The sequence below is a fragment of the Notamacropus eugenii genome, chromosome 2, assembly GCF_028372415.1.
Source record: "Notamacropus eugenii isolate mMacEug1 chromosome 2, mMacEug1.pri_v2, whole genome shotgun sequence".
Taxonomy (NCBI): Eukaryota; Metazoa; Chordata; class Mammalia; order Diprotodontia; family Macropodidae; genus Notamacropus; species Notamacropus eugenii.
The window spans coordinates 264,401,230-264,419,969 of record NC_092873.1 but is presented as its reverse complement, the minus strand read 5'-3'; the positions used below and the strand labels follow the sequence as shown (position 1 = coordinate 264,419,969).

Genomic DNA, 18,740 nt, shown 5'->3' with positions numbered 1-18,740 from the left:
ATGGCCAAATATAACCTCTAGTGTAAGTAGGACTTGGGCTAAGATTTAATTTTCTTAATTCCTGTGATTTTGTCCACTCTAATTCCCCACTAGTCTGCCCCACCGCCATTCTCCCCATTACATGCCTACTATCTGATATCTTCTGACCATTTCTAAAGTACACTTACCCTCTTCATCACCTTGAGGCTGAGTCTCCAACGCAGGAGCTGAGGCATCATCTGAATTCAGAATGGAAAAGATTTGCAAGGAGACTACAATTATGAGAGTAAGTTAAATAAGTGTGCATATATGATTAATGCTAATGATCTGCTCATAGCCCCCAAAGGTTAACATAACAACACACTACACACTTTACTTCAGTTTTAAAAAACACAGTTTACAAAGCTTTCCCTGAAGAAGTGGTTTCACATATAATCAGAACAGTAAATCAGCATGTTAATTGGTCACGGCTTTAAAATGTTTCCTACTGCTTGGATTGACTCAAGGAGGTGGGGGATGGGGTGGGATTGAATGCTGGATTTGCTGTGCATTAATACAGTCAAGAACTAGGATTTAGAGGGGGTAGAAATATGGAAAGATTATACATAGAAGAAAGCCTAGCAAAAGAGAAGGCAATGCAAGGTAAAAGATTCAGTGGATTTAGTCCAAACAGAAGGCTTAAAAGAAAAGACTGAGTTATTAGGGGTAGGACTCAGTATGTATGATTCTCTCTCATTTTTTTCATCAATGACAGATAGAGGTTAAAGAGCTATCAAATGAATTACTGCTGTACCAGATCTTTATTCACATTCATTTAAGTCTCCTTTCACCAACCACTATAGAATAGACTGTAAAAATGCTGTTGCTGATTTGTTGTGCCTTTTTTTTTTTTGATTGGTAGGGGGATATAGTTTGTTTTAGGTGACTATCTTTCCTTTATTAATTTATGAGATGAAAGCTTGGAGTAGAGAGGAATAAAATTATGCTCATCTAAATATGTAAACATATATTTATACTGATAAGTTCTTGAAACTGAATTTACATCATAGTTCTATATGAGCCATATGCTTTTACAATGGTGGGAACCACACTACAATCACAATCACTGTTTCTTTTGAGAGTTTGTTCTTCCAGAAGACCCAGACATCCTCAAGACTGATGACCCCCAGCAAGGGAGACCATTGTGATTCATTTTGTAGCGATTCATCAGAATCATGCCAATTTCTTTTCCTTGTGTTCTTCCATATGTCTGAGCCAAAACCAAAGTTTGCTTGTGTGTGTGTATGTGTGTGATATAACTGACATTAAATCACAAAAATCAGCAATATCAAGATATAAGGGCTCAGTATAATTGCATTCCTTGTTTCTATTTGCTCTCTTAGCTACATGGAGAGGCAAAGCGGGCTTTTATTAAAATCTATTTATGAGATAAATGAAAAGAACTTTTGAAAAGCACTTACCCCACATGGTAGTTATGAGGTTCAAGTTGAGTTAAAATATGGAAAGTGCTTTATGAACTTTAAAGTACTATGTATTAACCATTGTTGTTATTACCACTGCCATCATCATTACTCTGCTATAAAACTGGGAAAAGAAATTCAATTTTTATCTACTAGTACAAAAACAGATAAGATAGAATGAAGGTCATCATATTTGGAAAATATACTAAGAGAGAATCTTGTGTTTCATCTTTTTTAAGACTTGGAATTCAAAAGAGGAAAATTAAAAAGGGAAGATATTTAAAAGTCTGACATAGGATAATTTCAATTCATCAGTTTTCTAAATTCACCTTCTCTATGGTATCATATTTTTTCCACTCCACATTTCAAGCCTTTCTCTTCTTTTTAGGATCAGCCATATATATAATCTTAACCAAAATGATTTGGAAAAGAAATAAAAATAGCAGAAAAAGTTAAAACACATAAATATCGAGTGCTGTCCATATTAAGGGTGGAGAAAAAAATACTCTTTTGATGGGCGTTCCAAGTTCTGTTGTTCCTCTGCTCTGTATTTACATTTATGGGTCTCTCTTAGAATAGAAGTGACCTCACAAAAAGGAATTTGCTCTTTCCTTCAGTTTAACCCTGTATGCAAGTACTTTCATATGCCACTAAGTTCACGTAGTATTTGCATTAAATTTGCACTGGATTAAAAAATACCCACTTCCACTGGGTTGGTGAGCCTCCAGTCTTTCCCACTTCCCTAAAGAGCTGTCCATTGCATCAAGATACTTATCTTCTTGGAACAAAATCGTCATCTTCTATTTTCTCTGCTCTAAATCCTTCCATGGCTTGAATAAAAACTTTAGCGAACTACCAAAATATTAGAATCAACCATCTGGTCCGACTCAGATCCAAACAAGAAATCCCTACCATAACATACCTCATAAGCAGTTATCCAATCTTTGCTTCCATTGAAGAGGTGACTACTGCTTCCTTTCTTAGAAGCTCATTACATTTCTGGATGACAAATTGTTTGGAAGATTTTCCTACCTCCAACCTGCATGTACCTCTTTGCAATTTTATCTATTGCTTCTAGTTATTCCTTTATCCTAGCTTTCATCCTTAGTCACAGGATGGCAGATCTGGAAGGTACCTTATCAATCATTTAGTCCAAACCTCTCACTTTATTGATGAGGAAACAGGTCCAGAAACACGAAGTATAGAAATTCATGCATCTAGTTAGTAGGAAAGCTGGGAATAGAACCTGTCTTTAGACTGACAGGTCAATATCCCAGAAAATTATAAAAGACTTTAAAGTTCATAGGATCTTAGATATAGAGCTGGAAAAGACATGAAAGACCATTTAGTACAACCCCCTTATTTTAGAGAAAACTGAGGCTGAGGGTGGTGAAATGACTTGTGCTATAGCACACAGGAAATAACTATGATTTGGAGCGTAACTCCAAGAACAAAAGCATTTGTATTAGCCCATGTTGCCTCCCAGGAATATGAAATATATATCCTCAGTGACTGATCAGACCATGCACACTGGAAAAACAAATTGGATGAACAATGCGTATTGCCCAGATTATTATAATCAACTAATTAAATGAATCTATTAATAAGTTTACCTTGAATAAATATTATAGATGCTGGGCCTGGAACAGAGTAGAAGGAAGAAATTGGGTTGGATAAATATAAATAAATATATGTATATATGTACATACATACACACACATACACTCATACATCCTGATAGGCACAAGCTAAATGCTGTTCATTTACTTGCATGTCAAAATCTGAGCAATAGACATTCTTCATTCATGTTTGTTTGTTTGTTTTCCTATGTGGATGGTTAGACCAAATTGTTTTGAGTGGTTATGGACATATTCTAAAAATAATTTATCCTAAAAATAATTTTGTGCAAAGTGAATTCACCTAAAAATAATTTCTGGGCATGTATGGAGACCTAAAATAGAGTTTGTATTAATAACAGGGCTGACTTAATGATGGAGAATTAAGAAGAACTGAGCAGTATGGGGGGCCAAGGGGGGAGAAAAGGGTCAGAATATGGCTAAAGGAAGAAAGAAAAACAGAGAAAAATGAAAAGCAGTAGCAGGCATGCTGTGTCCAGCTAATGTTATTATGGGTAAAAAGAATGCTTGGAGAAAAGGAAAAAGACAGGCCATTTAAACTGACTCTTGTCTTATCAGTCACTGGCAAGAGAAGCATTTGTTGCATATGGGAAGAACTATCTCTCAGCACATCTGGCCTCAGAGTCATTTGGAAATGGACCAATCATCTGAACGCAGGTCAAAAATTAGCAAAGCCTGACACCTGCCATTGGCCCTACTCACACCTGTTTGAAGTGGAATTTGACAAAATAGAGACTTTAAAACAATACATGCTTTAAGAAGCATGTATTGAATTAGATGTTATTTGCTTAGTGGGTGCAGGCTTATCTGAAATTTTAAATAGGTAGGATGCTGTGCTACCATGTAATACATCAAAGTAGCATGGCATTTTTAACCAAGCATAATCACTCTATCCATAATCTGAGTGTGAATGAAAAAACCTAGGAAGCTTCTTCAATTTCTTGCAGAAAACATAACAGTATTTGAAAAATAATACACAGAGAAAAAAACACAACAGAAAACCTCATTGTTGTTCCACTGTATTTATGCATTTAATCTTATAACTTGACTACTATGGGATAAGTAATTTAAAGGATTGTTGAAGAGAGAAAGAGAAGCTGCTTTGTTCCATTAATCAACGCTTCCTCACTCTAAGGATGGATTTAAATGTCAATATAATATTTTTGAAGTGATCAAGATGAAGAGAGAAAAGAAAAGGAAAGTCTTGAGGATAAAACTGGCTAGAAGATAAATGCAGAGGAGTTTACTGCTAGGAGTGAACGAAGTTGGCTAGCTGTATAATATAAATAGGATCGTATTATGCAGTTTTGACTCTTTCTGCATAGCCAGAAGGAAACGGAGAAATTGTCCCAGTCTACACAAATTCAGGGGATAAAATCATTCTAAGATAATAGTAAGGTAATATTTGTATTCCTATATTTTTCTTATAAAAGTTCAGTATTTGGTCTAAATATCTCAAAATCAGAATCTCATAGTGGGAATCAGGCAATCGAACCTATTTGATGAGGGGAACCCACAATGTCCTAACACAGCCTATTCCACTTGGGGATAGTTCTAATATTAATTACATAATTAATATTAATTAATTGACCTAATATTAGGCAGCTCTTCCTTACATGAAGCCTTAATTTTCCTCTTTGCAAATAGCATTCATCATCCTAGTCCCTTCTAATATCTTAATATAATTACCATTATTATGCCTTTCCCATTCTGCACCCACATCTAATTCCTTGAGGAAATCCTCACTATTCTGGTTGGCATCCTATGGATACTCTATGCCTTAGAAGTGTCTTTATGAAAATGTGGTACCAAGAGCTGAATGTAACCTACAGAAATTGTCTAGCCAGGGCAAGACTAACCTCTCCCAAGTCCACTACTCTATCCCTCTCTTAAAGCAACCTAAGTTCACCATGGCTCTTTAGGATGACATATTTTACTGTTGACTCATATTGAGCTTACTTACTGGAACCCTCAGATATTTTGCATACAAAACTACTGTCTAAGTATACATTTACTTAATGACTAAGTGACTCTCTCCCTGTACTCAAGATTTCCCTTCCTTTTTTTCCTTGACCAGGAAGCTAGGTTGCACAGTAAACAGAATGTTGGGCCTTGAGTCCGTACGACCTGAATTTAAATCTGGCCTCAGACACTTAATATCTGTGTGACCCTGGGAGAGTCACTTAACATCTGTCTGCCTCAGTTTCCCAAACTGTAAAATTGAGATCATAATAACATCTATATCCCAGGATCATTGTGAGAATCACATAATATAATAATTATAAAGCACTTAACACGTAACTATGTGCCCAGCGCATAGCAGGCACTTGATAAACATGTTCCCTTCCCTCCTTGACCCTATGAACCCCATTTTATTTCTGAAGCTGATTCCATCTTGCAACCTTACATTTCTTCCATTACAGATATCTGTACTGCTTATCTTTTTTACAAGAATTTTCTGTATTAAACACATAAGAACATAGATTTCTAAATTGTTTTCAATAATGCTTAAAACGCATTCTATGTATACAATAAAGGGTAGGTGGTTTGAGAGAGCCAGCATGGCATAGTGGATAGTTAGCCAGATTCTGAATGGGGAAGACCTGAGTTCAAGACTTGCCTCTGGCGATTATTCCCTACTGATACTGTGTATGCTCCCTGACTTTTCGGTGTTCCTTTAACCCCACCCCCACCCCAGTTTGCAGAGCAAGTGCAGATCTGCTGTGGTAGACGTTTTCTCACCACAGGTTCCCAATGTATCACTGGTCTACAGTGGTATTAAACTCAAAGAGAAACAGGGACCACTAAATTATGCATAAAGATACCTGGGGGCTGTATATCAACTTAGTTTTAAAATGCAATGCTATCCATCTTTTATGGTATTTTTATTTATTTTCTTAAATATTTCCTGATGACATCCTACTCTTTTTAAGGTCACACTCATGAGTACTGAAGGCTCATGGCTAGACATTTAACAATTCTATCCTAGATCAATGAAATGTTGTTGGTGCTGCTTCTTCATTCTTGAAGAGGACCATGACATCAGGAAGGTGATGCCATGACTTGCAAGTGAACTGGATATGAATGAGAGAGGGCTGCACAAAGTCACCAGACTCACTTTCTTTTTCAGAGCCATGAGTCCAGTGGCAAGATATACATCAGGGCAACTGGAAATGTCCCCCCCTTCCCTGAAATGTAGAATTCTGTGAAATCACTGATTCCTACCCACCCCTCTATAAAAATACTGGGCTCAATAGGAAGGAAGTGTATAGTTCCTTCTAGAATGCTTTAAATAGATCTTTTAAAAATAACTCAGATGAGTAACATTAATCATTTAAAAGCTCCATGGTTGTAATTCTTTTCAGAGTCTGTTCAAATCCCACTTATACAAGAAGTTGATCCTGCCAATCCACACTCACCCTCCTTCTCCCAAAGCTAGTGCTTTCCCTCAGACATACCTTCCATTTACATGGTCTATATCTCATATGTAGGCATGCCCAGTTATTTGCATGTTGTCTTCTCCCATGGAAATGGGAGTTCTAGAGAACACAGATTTTGTTTTTGTTTTTGTTTTTTGTATCCCCATCACTTAGCATAGTGCTTGGGATATAATAAGCACTTAATAAATGCTTGCTAACCGACTAACTGGACATCACTCAGAAGTATTTCATAACTCACTGGACCTAAATTACTTAACCATACAATCTGTGCTGCAGGTCTGGGCCTATTAAACTTTGGAATATGCAATATGCAGAGCCCCTCAGCTTGTGAGACTTTCATTTGGGCACCTCTCAATCCTGACAGTCGACTAGGTAGGGAACCAAGGTATAGATTATCCATCCTTCTCTAGTGGTAATTAGTTTCTTCACCTAACTCATACCTTCAAACAAACGACAATTAGCTTTAAATTTTACTCGTCTCTTCACTGAAGAAAGAATATTTGCCTAGTGAGGCATCTGGGTGGCACAAATAAATAGAACACTGGCCCTGAAATCAGGAGGATCTGAATTTAATCTGGCCTGAGACACTAACTCTGTGACCAAGAGCAAGTACTTAACTTTTATCTGTCTCAGTTTCCTCAATTAGAAAATGAGGAATATAACAGCACCTAAATCCAAAGGTTGTTGTGAAAATGAAATGAGATAGTATCTGTAAAAGCACAGTTAACACAGTTCCTGGCACTTAGTAGGCATTTAATAAATGTTTGTTCTCTCCCATTCCTCTGGCGAAAGGAAGTGACATTGCCAGCTAATGAGGGTAATTAAGCTATTTCTTTGCTTTTTGGTATCAGACTAAAGCCCATTGCCTCCTAAACTTTTTTTACCTACTTTAGGTTTAAGAATATTTTATGTTGGTTTTTTTTTTATTGTGAGCTGTGACTGTTCTCTATATTAAAGCCCTATTTCTGTTTCTCTTTAACAATTATAACAAAATTAAAACAAAAACAAAAACCCTGAAAATGTGTTACACCAAGACAGGACTGAAATAGTAGGAGATGATAAAGTATAGAAATGAAAGAGGGAAAAAAAAAAGAGGGAAACTAGGATTAAAGATAGTTGAGTGAATAGTATGGTAGCAGACAACATTTACCAAGATATAACTATAAAGGTAATTCAAGAAGATTGTAAAGCTACCAATAATAAGATTCTGCGTGGAAGTTTGAGGTATCTGAAGAATAAATAATGATCTAGGTTAGGAAACCTAAATAAATTTGTCCAGGTGATCTCTTAAAAGATTCCTTTTTTAATGCATATTATATTTGTTGTGAAGGGTTTTTGATTTTAATATACTGCCCTAGACTATAGGTCTCTGAGCAAGTTACTATAAGCATACGGTGTTATGTAGAAGTTTATGAAGAACAACAAAAATTCCCTTCAACTCTTAGCTTAATGTATTTTTAAACATTACTTTTAGCCTCTAGCTTCTAACAAATTTCTAAAGAAATTTTTCCTTAGGACATTAGTGCATATAAAATGTTTCCAACATCATTTGCAGACATTTACCTGTTTTTCCTGTGCCTTCTCGTTGAGGCAACTTTTCAGCAACAGAACCTAAAAAAAAAAAAAAATAGATATGAGAGAAAAAAGTATTTTAGTATCAATTTGGTATGTTTCAAGCTCTTAGACTATGTTTATGCTTTCCTGTCCCAACCATTGACTAATTTCTTAAAGTTTAACTACTTTTCACACTTTTTATCTAAACATTTGCCTTAAGGATCTATTTCTTTGCTTTTTTAATAATATTTATGTAGTGTGTTGTTAATATCCTAGCAAAATGGCAAAGAAATTCACATTTTCCCTTACTATATACAAAGCCTTAAAGAGAAGTGACGAGAGCAAAAAGATCCCATGTACCATTTGTCATCTAGAAATAGTAATCCAAAATTCCAGCAACACAATATATTCTCTTTGGTTTCATTATAGCATCATGATAGGTAATGTGTCGTAAAAGAAGGAATACTTGACAGGAGAGAGTCAAAAGACCTGAGTTCAAGTCCTAATTCTGACATTTATTTGCTTTGTGACCGTTGGAAAATTCTTTAACCTCTTTGAGCCAGTTACTCATCTGTAAAAATGAAATGAAAATATTTGTAATAATACCACACAGAATTGTTGTGAGAATCAAAACATACAAATATATTAATCACCTTGTAACCATAAAGCATTATCTAGATGTGAGCTATTTTATTATAAAAATATAATTAACTTGGTCCTGTTTCAAACAGGATAGCATTCTAAAGAATCATTCTGAAACCTCATTTGAACTGTCCTTTGGAAGAATATCAAAGTCTTAAAGTGATTAATATTTTAAACATCCAAATGTTTCTTCTTTAAAAGTGTGTTGTAAAAACAAAACCATTGAAACAGAATGATACAAAATTATGAGCAATCTTGACCCCCCAAGAAGAGAGAAAGCATCTTCTCCATTTCTTTGCAGAGTTGGGTAACTAGGTATGGAATAGTGTATATGTCAGTCTGTTTCCTTATTTTGGTAAATTATGCTGAGCTACTTTTTTAGTTCCTCTTGTTCATTATTTCTTAATGATATCCCTGTTGAAACCTAGTAAAACTAAAGATCAAAGGATACCAAATCATACTCTGAAATATTAAAGAGAAGGCCTTTTAGATGCCAAGGAAACATTCTATGTCCTGAAAAAGACATTAGTCTTTACTAGCTCAATTGCATCTGGAAAGGTCATTGAGATCATGAATTTTCCTCAGGGCACAGGTCTTTATTTCTTTAATGCCCAGTCACTCACCCACATATGACCCAATAAGAGTCTGGGAAGTATAATTGGACTGAATACCATAAGTCAAAAGATAATACTTCATGGAGATAGTCCCACTTCTGAACCATGAAGAACTGTTGAACAGGAAAGGCCACATATCTCTCTCCCCTCTTGCCTACACTTCTAAGAAAGTCGAAGAGAAATGTCTTTTGTCAATCTTAAATTAAGGACCATTGCCCTTTCTGATAAGAATACTCATTCCAGTTGAAAAAGGTACCATAATAACAAGCCAAGCAGAGGGGTGAGGGTTGCAGCTGCTTATTGATGAATAAGTCACAGAAGTCTAGGAGATGGAACTCTCTAGCAGAAACGCTATGCCCAGTGAAAAGCACAGGGCTGAATGATCTGTCCAGCCCAATCTGGGAGGAGATGCCTAGTGGAAAGGAGACCTGCTCAGCCCAGTCTAATAGCAGCTTCCCAGCACCAACAACTAAATCAAATGAGAAGCCAGCTCTGAATCTGGGCAACTTGACTAATACAACTTGACCCATCCAGCTGAGATGCTGAGCCCTGAGAGGAGAAAGCCCAGGTGAGCAACTCATCTACTAACCCAAGTCACTCATCCATCATCAATGCTACTGTCCACAGCTAACTTCATGAGGACCTTCCTCATGAAAGGAAGTATATCTAGGCCCTGCAGGTCTAGAGTTGTGAGTTGCCTCGTGTTGCCTACATAGATACCTAATTAACTTTATAATTTGTGTTTGTGTTTATTCTTTCTCCTACAGACTCTGTGTCTATGTGTGGGAAAGTCCACTCAAAATTTTAGAGAGAATGTTTTATTGAATGTTTTATTATTTGAGTAAATGACTTTTGTAAAAAAAAAAAAAAAAAAAAGCTAACCGAGTTTATTGACTGATTATCAAGGGGAAATATACCAGTAGGAGCTCATAAATTACAATATAAGAGGCTAGCATCCAACAGAGTGTAATGTTAGTGTAAGGTTAATGGTGGCTGGGGGAAGAGTTCAAGATTTTCCCCTCCCATTAGCAGGCCTCAATATCTTTTGTTAATTTCTATTGAGGCACTGGGTTAGAGGGTCCTCTGACTCTGATAAGTGTATAAATACTCTGAGGTGAGGTTTTACTTTGGGACTTATTCACTGGAAGTTCCTTTGGTCAGACAGCCTCTTCATAGCTGTTAAGGAGCCCCCCCACCCCCACCCCCTTTGAAAACCCAGATGTTGGTGCTTCTTTCTCTGGAAACTTTGTATGTATGTGTTATCACATTCTCACTCTGAGTGAGATACACCCATTCAATGAATAGACTTCTTTAAGTAGTTACTCAAGGGATGACCCTTTTAATAAAAAAAAAAAAAATCAGCCTGGGAGGGGGAGACTCTCAGGGTTCCTGGGTAAAACAGAAACAGTTCCTATTTATTAATTACCTTCACTCTGTGTGGGTGGGGACTTGTTATCCAGCCTATGAGCTCCAAAGTAAACTGGGTTTAAGGCTTGGTCTTTGAGTAGGAAATGTAGCCAGTAAACCCAAAGGAGAAAAGGAAGCATTTGGCACAGCCCTCCCTCACTCAAATTAAAGTTAATTGGAAGTCACGTCATCCTCTTGATGTCATGGTCCTCTTTGAGAACACAGGGCAAACACAACAACAACAATGTATGTATGTAATGGTTAGACAGTTGGATCTGTCTGTTGATCTGTGATGTATGTACTGCTTATGGTCAGACAGTTGGAAGCTCCATCTGTTGGTCTTTATTTCTTAGCTTATATTTTCTCTGCTGGTATATGTGTTTGATTAAAAGTGATCATTGACCCCTCAAAAGTTGCTTTCATTTTAGGAAAGCAGATCTAAGAACCTGTATAGCAACTCTCCCCCACCTCCGCCATGTATGTTAGGGTCCTTGATATTATACAGGGTAATGCCTAAAACCATAGGAATAATTGCAGCCATTTTTTCTTGTGACTTAACCTGCCAGTGTCAGAGTTGGTTGGGGAAATAAACTCAACAGAGTACTACATTTTGTTATAAAAGATTGCTGTTTTAGGGGAAGAGGGAGGAAGGTAAATTGTAAAATTTAGATGATATAAAAGTAAAAGATTAATAAAATGTCATTTTGTTAAAATATGTCTTTAAAAAATTATAGGTCTTATAATTTGAGCAAGGCTTAGTGAGGCTACTGGTATGCTCTACCTGCCTGTCACTTCTCATAAATAAGTCATCCTGGATAATGGAGGATAATAAGAAATAGCCCCATTTTAGAAGGATAGTTAGGTTTGTGAGACCCTCCTCCCCTTCATACCATTTGACCTAGAAACTAGAAAATTCCCTCACTCAAGTGCAGGGGTTTATTGGAGTAGTCTTAGAGCCAAATACCTTTTCAACCATCAGAAGTGAAAGAAAGAGAAATATAAGCATAAAGTAGATGGTAACCAAATTACTTTAGAGAGAAGAGGAAAGGCAAAAATTATGCCAAATTCTAGGCACTGATGGAGTGAGATAGGAGTCTGGCTCATAGATCATTAAATTCTCTTCAGGCTGCCTTGGGGTTTCTGCATATACCTGATGTGCCACCCAATTTGTCACTGGCACTCTTTTGCTTTTTTTTATTATCCATATCTGTTACCTCAACATTAAGACTGTAGAGAAACCTGCCAAAAGAATAATCTGACACCCGTTCTAAAGCAAAGTTGTTGCTTTCTGACTTTCTTTTTGGAAATAAAATATTTTCCTTTTGCATCTCCAATGAGTTACTAGATAGTATCACAGGATGATTTTACAACTTTGAGGTGGATGCTGATTATTTTGTATTACCAATATTATTAAATTTGGACAACAATATGTAGAAAATGACTTCAACCTTTAAAAAGTTAGACTTGTTGGTTTTGTCAAAGGAAATTTTAATATGACTTTTCATGGTTTGCCCAGTTTTAGATCAATATTTAGATGCTGACTAACACTAACCACTTAGCTTTCCTAACCTTCACTGTCACTGAATTTCCAAGTCAAAACATTGGTTTTCACATCTGTATTTTTCCCAGAAAATATACAATTGATATTCTAAGCATATGGTCCTTCTCATGAAGTTTCATGTAGAGTATTTTTTGCTTCTACCATATGTATATATATATATTACATGTAATATATATGTATATATATGATTTCTTAAGAAATCTGGATTTATTTTTTAGCTGCTTATTTAGTCATCAGTTTATTTCTATCATTTTAAATTATGACTTCCTGTCATGACCCAAGTGGCATTTTCCATTTCTTACAACCACAGCTGAAACAAATAATAAGTACTTTATTAATATTTCTGAATATATTTATGCAACACATATTTACACACATTGAAAAACAACATAAGCAGTCTGAATAATCATGACAATAATATCCATGAGGCTGTTCACAAACATTTCCTAAATTCAACTGAAAAATTAAGTCAGGTGAAAGATAAAATTATTTCCTTAATTAAAAAATTTAGATAAAGGAAAGAGATAAGAACACAAGTGTTTTAGTATTCTCTACACTATACCTCCTAGCAAGAATTCTTTTCCCAAGGATAACCAATATAATTATTAAATAAAGAATTATAAAACTTACAATAGTCTGTTGGTCCAACTTTCTCATTTTAGACAGTCTTGATTTAGTTCAGTGCTTCTATTGATTGAAATCTCATTAACATAGGCACTTTTTCCACTAGTATAGATCAGAGTTCATCCTTCTTTTTATACATTTTCCTAAATCTTCCTTAGATTCACCCATAGAATGACAGTTCTTCATATGCCTTTTACTATTCTTGACAGTATTTATCTATGATCCCTTATTCTTGCTACGTGATCATTTTCTAACCAGGCATATCTTTGATGACAGTTTCTATGACATTTCTTGAAGATGAATCATCATTGGGAATATGCTTAAACCTGCCATGTATCTATGTTTGTTTTTCAGGTAATCTACAATTGTCATTCTCCTGAATTTGTGGTGTTCTGTGATTCATAGCCACATAGTATAACCAAATTGGTGTTTACGTTAGCCAGCCTGTGGGGATCGTTAAATATGCTGTGAAATTTCCCAAGTGCCAGGTCTCCTGGTCTTTTTCTATTCTATTCTTGGCTCAGGTCATTGGCCATCTATAATAGCTGTTCAAAATATGTGTACTAACCTGTTTGACTGCATTCTATGATCCGGATACCATGTAATGATGTAATAGAGTAGGGCAAAGAGGGCTATAGACCATAAACAAATATTAACTGAAATATCAGTTTTCTTAATGTTGGACCTTAAATGATAAGTGAATGGATCAACACCTAAAAAAGCTAAATAATACCTACATTAATGCTGTTACTATAAATAGAACCAGAAGATCCAAAAACAGTTAGAGCTAAATGAGAAGAGAGCCAACTTTGTTGGGCAGGAGAATGAAGTAATGAAAAAAGCTTATTTCATCATGGAGCCAAAGAAAAGAAAAGATAGTGTTCCAACAAAATTGGAAGGAACCTTAGTATGCATCAAGTTCAAATCCCCTAATTTTAACAACGAGGAAACTGAGGTGGCAAGATGTTAAGTGACTTGCCCTTATTCACACAGGGAAGTAATATTGGAGCCAGGATTCAAACTCAGATAATCTAACTCCAAACCCAGTACTCTTTCCAATTTACCTGGTACTTCCAAAGAACATAAGCAAACAGATCAGCATGATCTCTTCACTACTGTGATCACTTTAATCATTTCAGATTAAAAAAAAAAAAAAAGGTATAGTCTATTCATTAATTCTAGGAAAGTAGACTCCAGACTCTCTAAATAAATAAGCAATTAAGATGCTCAATATGTAATTTATGTTATCATAGAAATGAAAGATTTTCTGAGAGGTCATCCAGTCAATCCCAGTGCCTCTAGGCAGAAATAACCCTATCCCTCCACTTCCCAGCTTTCCAATGAATGCCCATAAGATGGAAAATAACTTAACATTATTCTCGGCAGGACAACTCAAGCGTGCAAATTAAAATGTGCCCAGGAAAAAAAAGCAATTTAATAATACTTTTTTGTTTCTTTTCTTTCTATGTGTGTTTATGGGAGAATATTAGAGTGTGTTTGTGGTAGTCAAGAATTTTGTTTCAGAAGTAGGAAAAGATTCTAGACATTCAGGGAAAGGAAGAGATAAGACATTAGTAAATGCCGAGTAGAAAAAGGAAAATTTCATAAGCTGGTAAACATATTCATATGCCCCCAGGTTGACTGAAATATTGGTTGAAAGAGGACCTGATAATTATTCCTATAATAAAGAATATTCTTAAAAACACCACGTATATTCCTCTTCCTAAAGATAAATAATTCTACTTCCTTCAGTCTCTGGGATTCTGTTAGACCTCACCCAATTTAAATCTTATTTTTTTTTTAAGAGAGTGGCCTTTTCAGCAATTAGAGTATGTATTACTTGTGAAGGAAACCGCAAAACATACAACAGGAGGGAAAATGCTACGGTTTAAGGGAAGAATAATGAGCTATTAAGTCTCTCATTTCTAAGAATAATTGTTTCAAATCAAGCCATGTTTAGTAGTTACAAGTTGGTGCCAAAGCCAACCCCCTTGCAGTACACAGTATTATGTTAAACGAGTTGGTGGTCTAAAAAAAGTATGTTTCACAAGCTCTAAATGCACTTTAAAAATAAATAAGAAAAGAAAGATCTGTGATATTGACTGTTAAAGGAGAAGTGAGTGCATTTAATGAGGTCAGATCTTTGCAACTAAGCACTTGTTTAACATGCTGGATTGATCGGTCCATCAGCGCAAAGTTAAACAAGCCAGTCTGTGGTGATTTATCCATCTCTGGAATTTTTAAGTCTCTGGGACAGATTTATAATGCCAGATGGCTTTTCTTTGGCGAAATATACCAACAGGCCCTGGAGGGCTAAGTACTTACCATGTTCACTGAACCATTTTTTTTTTTCATTTTTGCAAATGTCATAGTTAACACTAGACAACCTGAAAACAGGTATTCTAAGCTACCACAACCTAAGTGACACTTTCCATGAGAAGCTTTTCCTGATCCCTTAGTTATTAATGTTCTCTTTTGTCTTTAAATTATATTTAATTATTTGCTTGTGAAGAGACCTCTCCACGTTATAAATAAGAAATTGCCTAGGAGAACCATGGAAAGGATATGATCATAGAGGTGGACAACTCACATAACAAGAGCAAAGGATAAGTTACTAACAGTCAACTTGTCCCATTCTTTCCTTAATATGTCAAGAGAGCCAGGAAGGAAAGCTGCCAAAATAATGGGTGGATACCTCTTAACTCCTCCGACAGAACTTATGGGAGGCCAAGGGCAAGAATCACATAGCATGGGCAAGGATGGACAGACCGAAATCAACACTACACCCTTGGAGGGAATAGTCATATTGATGAGATTCCCAGATTTCCCAGATCCTTTGGAATATTACAGGAATACCACTTCCAAGTATAAATATGAGCTCCTTGATGGCAGAAATTGTTTTCTTTTGTCTTTGAGTGCCCAATGCTAATACATAGTAGGAACTTTAAAGATGTTACTTGAATTTAACTGAACCAAAATAGCCATCTTATACCTGCCAATGACCTTATCCATCCATCTATCTATCTATCTATCTATCTATCTATCTATCTATCTATCTATCTATCTAAGATAACCAGACTAGGTTAATTCAGCTACTTCTTCCATCTTTCTGGATAAACCAAATTGCCATACAATTGAACCCAAAAGGAATATGAAAAATAGACTACATACATAGTCCTAAAGTTCAAATCCACCTTAATCTTTGTTTGAAATCTTTGTCTGATGTGGTTACAACCCCTGTTTGACAGGAGACATATAAGAATGGAACCACAGTCTCGAAAGTAAGAGGAGATCTCTGGAGTGAGGGATTGTAAAAATCAATTTTGCCTTTGCTGCTCTTGTCCAGGGCTCACCAGAAGACTCCCATGAGTGTTGTAAAAGAACAATCTACTAGGAGTAGCTAGTGTTAGCTTCTCATTCCAGCTGTGCCATTAACTAACTTTATGATCTTTGAACCTTCATTTTCCTATGTGTAAAACATGGGAACTGGAATTGGCCTCAATAACATCTAAGGTTTCTATGAATTCTAATATCCTAAGATTTTGTGGAAAGGGGAACCATAAGATAACTTTGAAGGCAAAGGTAAACAACAGAGGTAAGTTAGTTTCATTAAGATAACTCTCCTTGGAATAAAATGTGTTATTAATCATTGTTAATCACATGTATAGAGAAATGACATTCCATTTCATTGTATTTTAAGATTGATAGATTTAACTCCTCCTTACAACTCTGAGAGAAAAGTAGCAGAGGCTGCAAGGAGAAGTTATAATCCCACTTTTACATATGAGAACTGAGAAACATAAAGTGTCTTGCCCATGGATGCATACCTAAATGTCAAATTTAAGATTTAAACAAAATTTTCAGACTGAAAGTCTTTCTTCCCATATACATATAGAAACTTAAATGTATATGACATATATACATGTGTATAAATATACATACAAGTATGCATGTATATTTTACAAAATAATGAACAAATATCAACAAAACAATCATTTAAATCTTAAAAGAACAGAAAAGGAGGATTTTATATTAAAATGAGAGTTATTATGAATAGTTGGGTTTTAAGTATATGTTAAATTTAATGCAATAATACAAAATTATCCTATTCACCTGTGTCCTTTTTTGAATTTTAGCTCTTACGTGTGTTTAAAAATGCTTCACTGATGCTTTTATGGTTTGTTTTTGAAACATTATTACTATCAACCCACTTCCCCCTCCCCAATTTCAGATAAAAGTTCTTCCCTGTAACAAACAAGAAGAGTCAAGGAAAAACAAATCCACACATCGATCATTTCTGAAAATATGTGTCTCCTCCTGCATGTCTGGTCCATCACCTTTTTTCCAAAGAGGTGGGAAGGATGCTTCAACTTTAGCCTGCTGATTCCATGACTAGTCAATACATTGATCAGAGTTCTTAAGCACTTCATAACTATTTTCCTTTACATCACTGTAGTAGCATAATTTGTTGTTCTAGTTCTTCCCACTTAATTATGCATCATTTAATACAAGTCATCCCAGGCTTCTCTAAATCCACTATTTTATCCTGAGTTACACTGCAATTATATTCCATTAAATTTATAAGTCATAATTTGTAAGCAGCTAGACAGTGCAGTAAATAAAGCCTTGGGCCTGGAGTCAGGAAGACCTCAGTTTAAATATGACCTCAGTCACTTACTGTTGTGTGACGTTTTCTCAACTATAAAATGGGGATAATAATAGCACTACCTTCCACAGTTGCTCTGTAGATAAAGTAGGATATCTGTAAAGTGATTACACAGCGCCTGGCACATAAGTAGCAGCTATGAAAGTGCTAGTTAGCATTATTTTGTTGTTAGGTTAGCCATTCCCCAATTGATAAACATCTCTTGAATTTTTTTTTTTTTTTGCTACAACAAAAAGTACAGCTATGAATATTTTTCTACATATAATCCCTTTCCCTCTGTCTTTGACATCTGTGAGGTATAGACCACCTGGTGGTATGTCTGGGTCAATGAAGGCAATGCACAGTTTAGTGACTTTGGGATTCAGTTTCACAGTAGTATAGTCTTTACACCACCACCCTCCCTTAAAAGCACAGACTCAGCTCTATCCCAGTATCATCTAAATAAAATTTTTTTTTCACCTGCAGTACACATTGTAGTCACCATGAGGAGATAATTTGATGATTTTTCACCATAGTAGAGAAACATTTTAGAATTCCAGGCTACCAGTGTCTTTAACATTAACCTGAAGCAAAGCAGGACCTGAATATTCCAATGATGTAATAATTTTATTTGGAAGCTTCAACTACTCTTTGTTATACCATCCAAAAGACTACTGCTTGTTCCTCATAAATCTGTGTGATCTTCAGCAACTGGAAAGGACACTGCTCTGCTTTGCTCTAATAGAGGCTGAAAATTGAATTTGCTGGCTCTCTCTCTCTCTCTCCTCTCTCTCTCTCTCTCTCTCTCTCTCTCTCTCTCTCTCTCTCTCTCTCTCTCTCTCTCTCTCTCTCTCTCTCTCTCTTTCTCTGTCTCTCTCTGTCTCTCTCTGTCTCTCTCTGTCTCTCTGTCTCTGTCTCTGTCTCTGTCTCTCTCTCTCTCTGTCTCTCTCTCTCTCTCTCTCTCTCTCTCTCTCTCTCTCTCTCTCTCTCTCTCTCTCTCTCTCTCTCTCATTACAGAAATTAGCTAAGTACACTAACGTCCATAAGCATTACAAAAACAAGCAAACAAAAATCATTAACAAGGTGGTTCACACCTGAAAGAAGCTCATCATTTCCTAAACTCCCTCCCAACAATTGCCATGTATTTGTTGTAGCTATTTAGAAGATTCTCATTTAT

At 35.8% G+C, this 18,740-nt stretch overlaps 1 protein-coding gene across 8 annotated transcripts in view; it reads right to left on the bottom strand.

Moving 5' to 3' along the window:
• SMOC2 (SPARC related modular calcium binding 2) overlaps positions 1 to 18,740 on the bottom strand; it is a 251,531-nt gene that overhangs the window by 121,116 nt on the left and 111,675 nt on the right. For 2 of the 8 annotated variants that reach the window (XM_072643932.1, XM_072643929.1), the window contains exons 5-7: positions 8,080 to 8,127; positions 3,053 to 3,079; positions 168 to 218 (exon numbers count right to left, since the gene is read on the bottom strand). In XM_072643932.1, coding sequence (XP_072500033.1) covers positions 168 to 218; positions 3,053 to 3,079; positions 8,080 to 8,127 — 126 coding nt within the window. Of the gene's footprint in view, positions 1 to 167; positions 252 to 3,052; positions 3,080 to 8,079; positions 8,128 to 18,740 lie in introns of all 8 variants that reach the window. The other 6 variants (XM_072643926.1, XM_072643928.1, XM_072643931.1 and 3 more) reach the window with 3 other exon arrangements.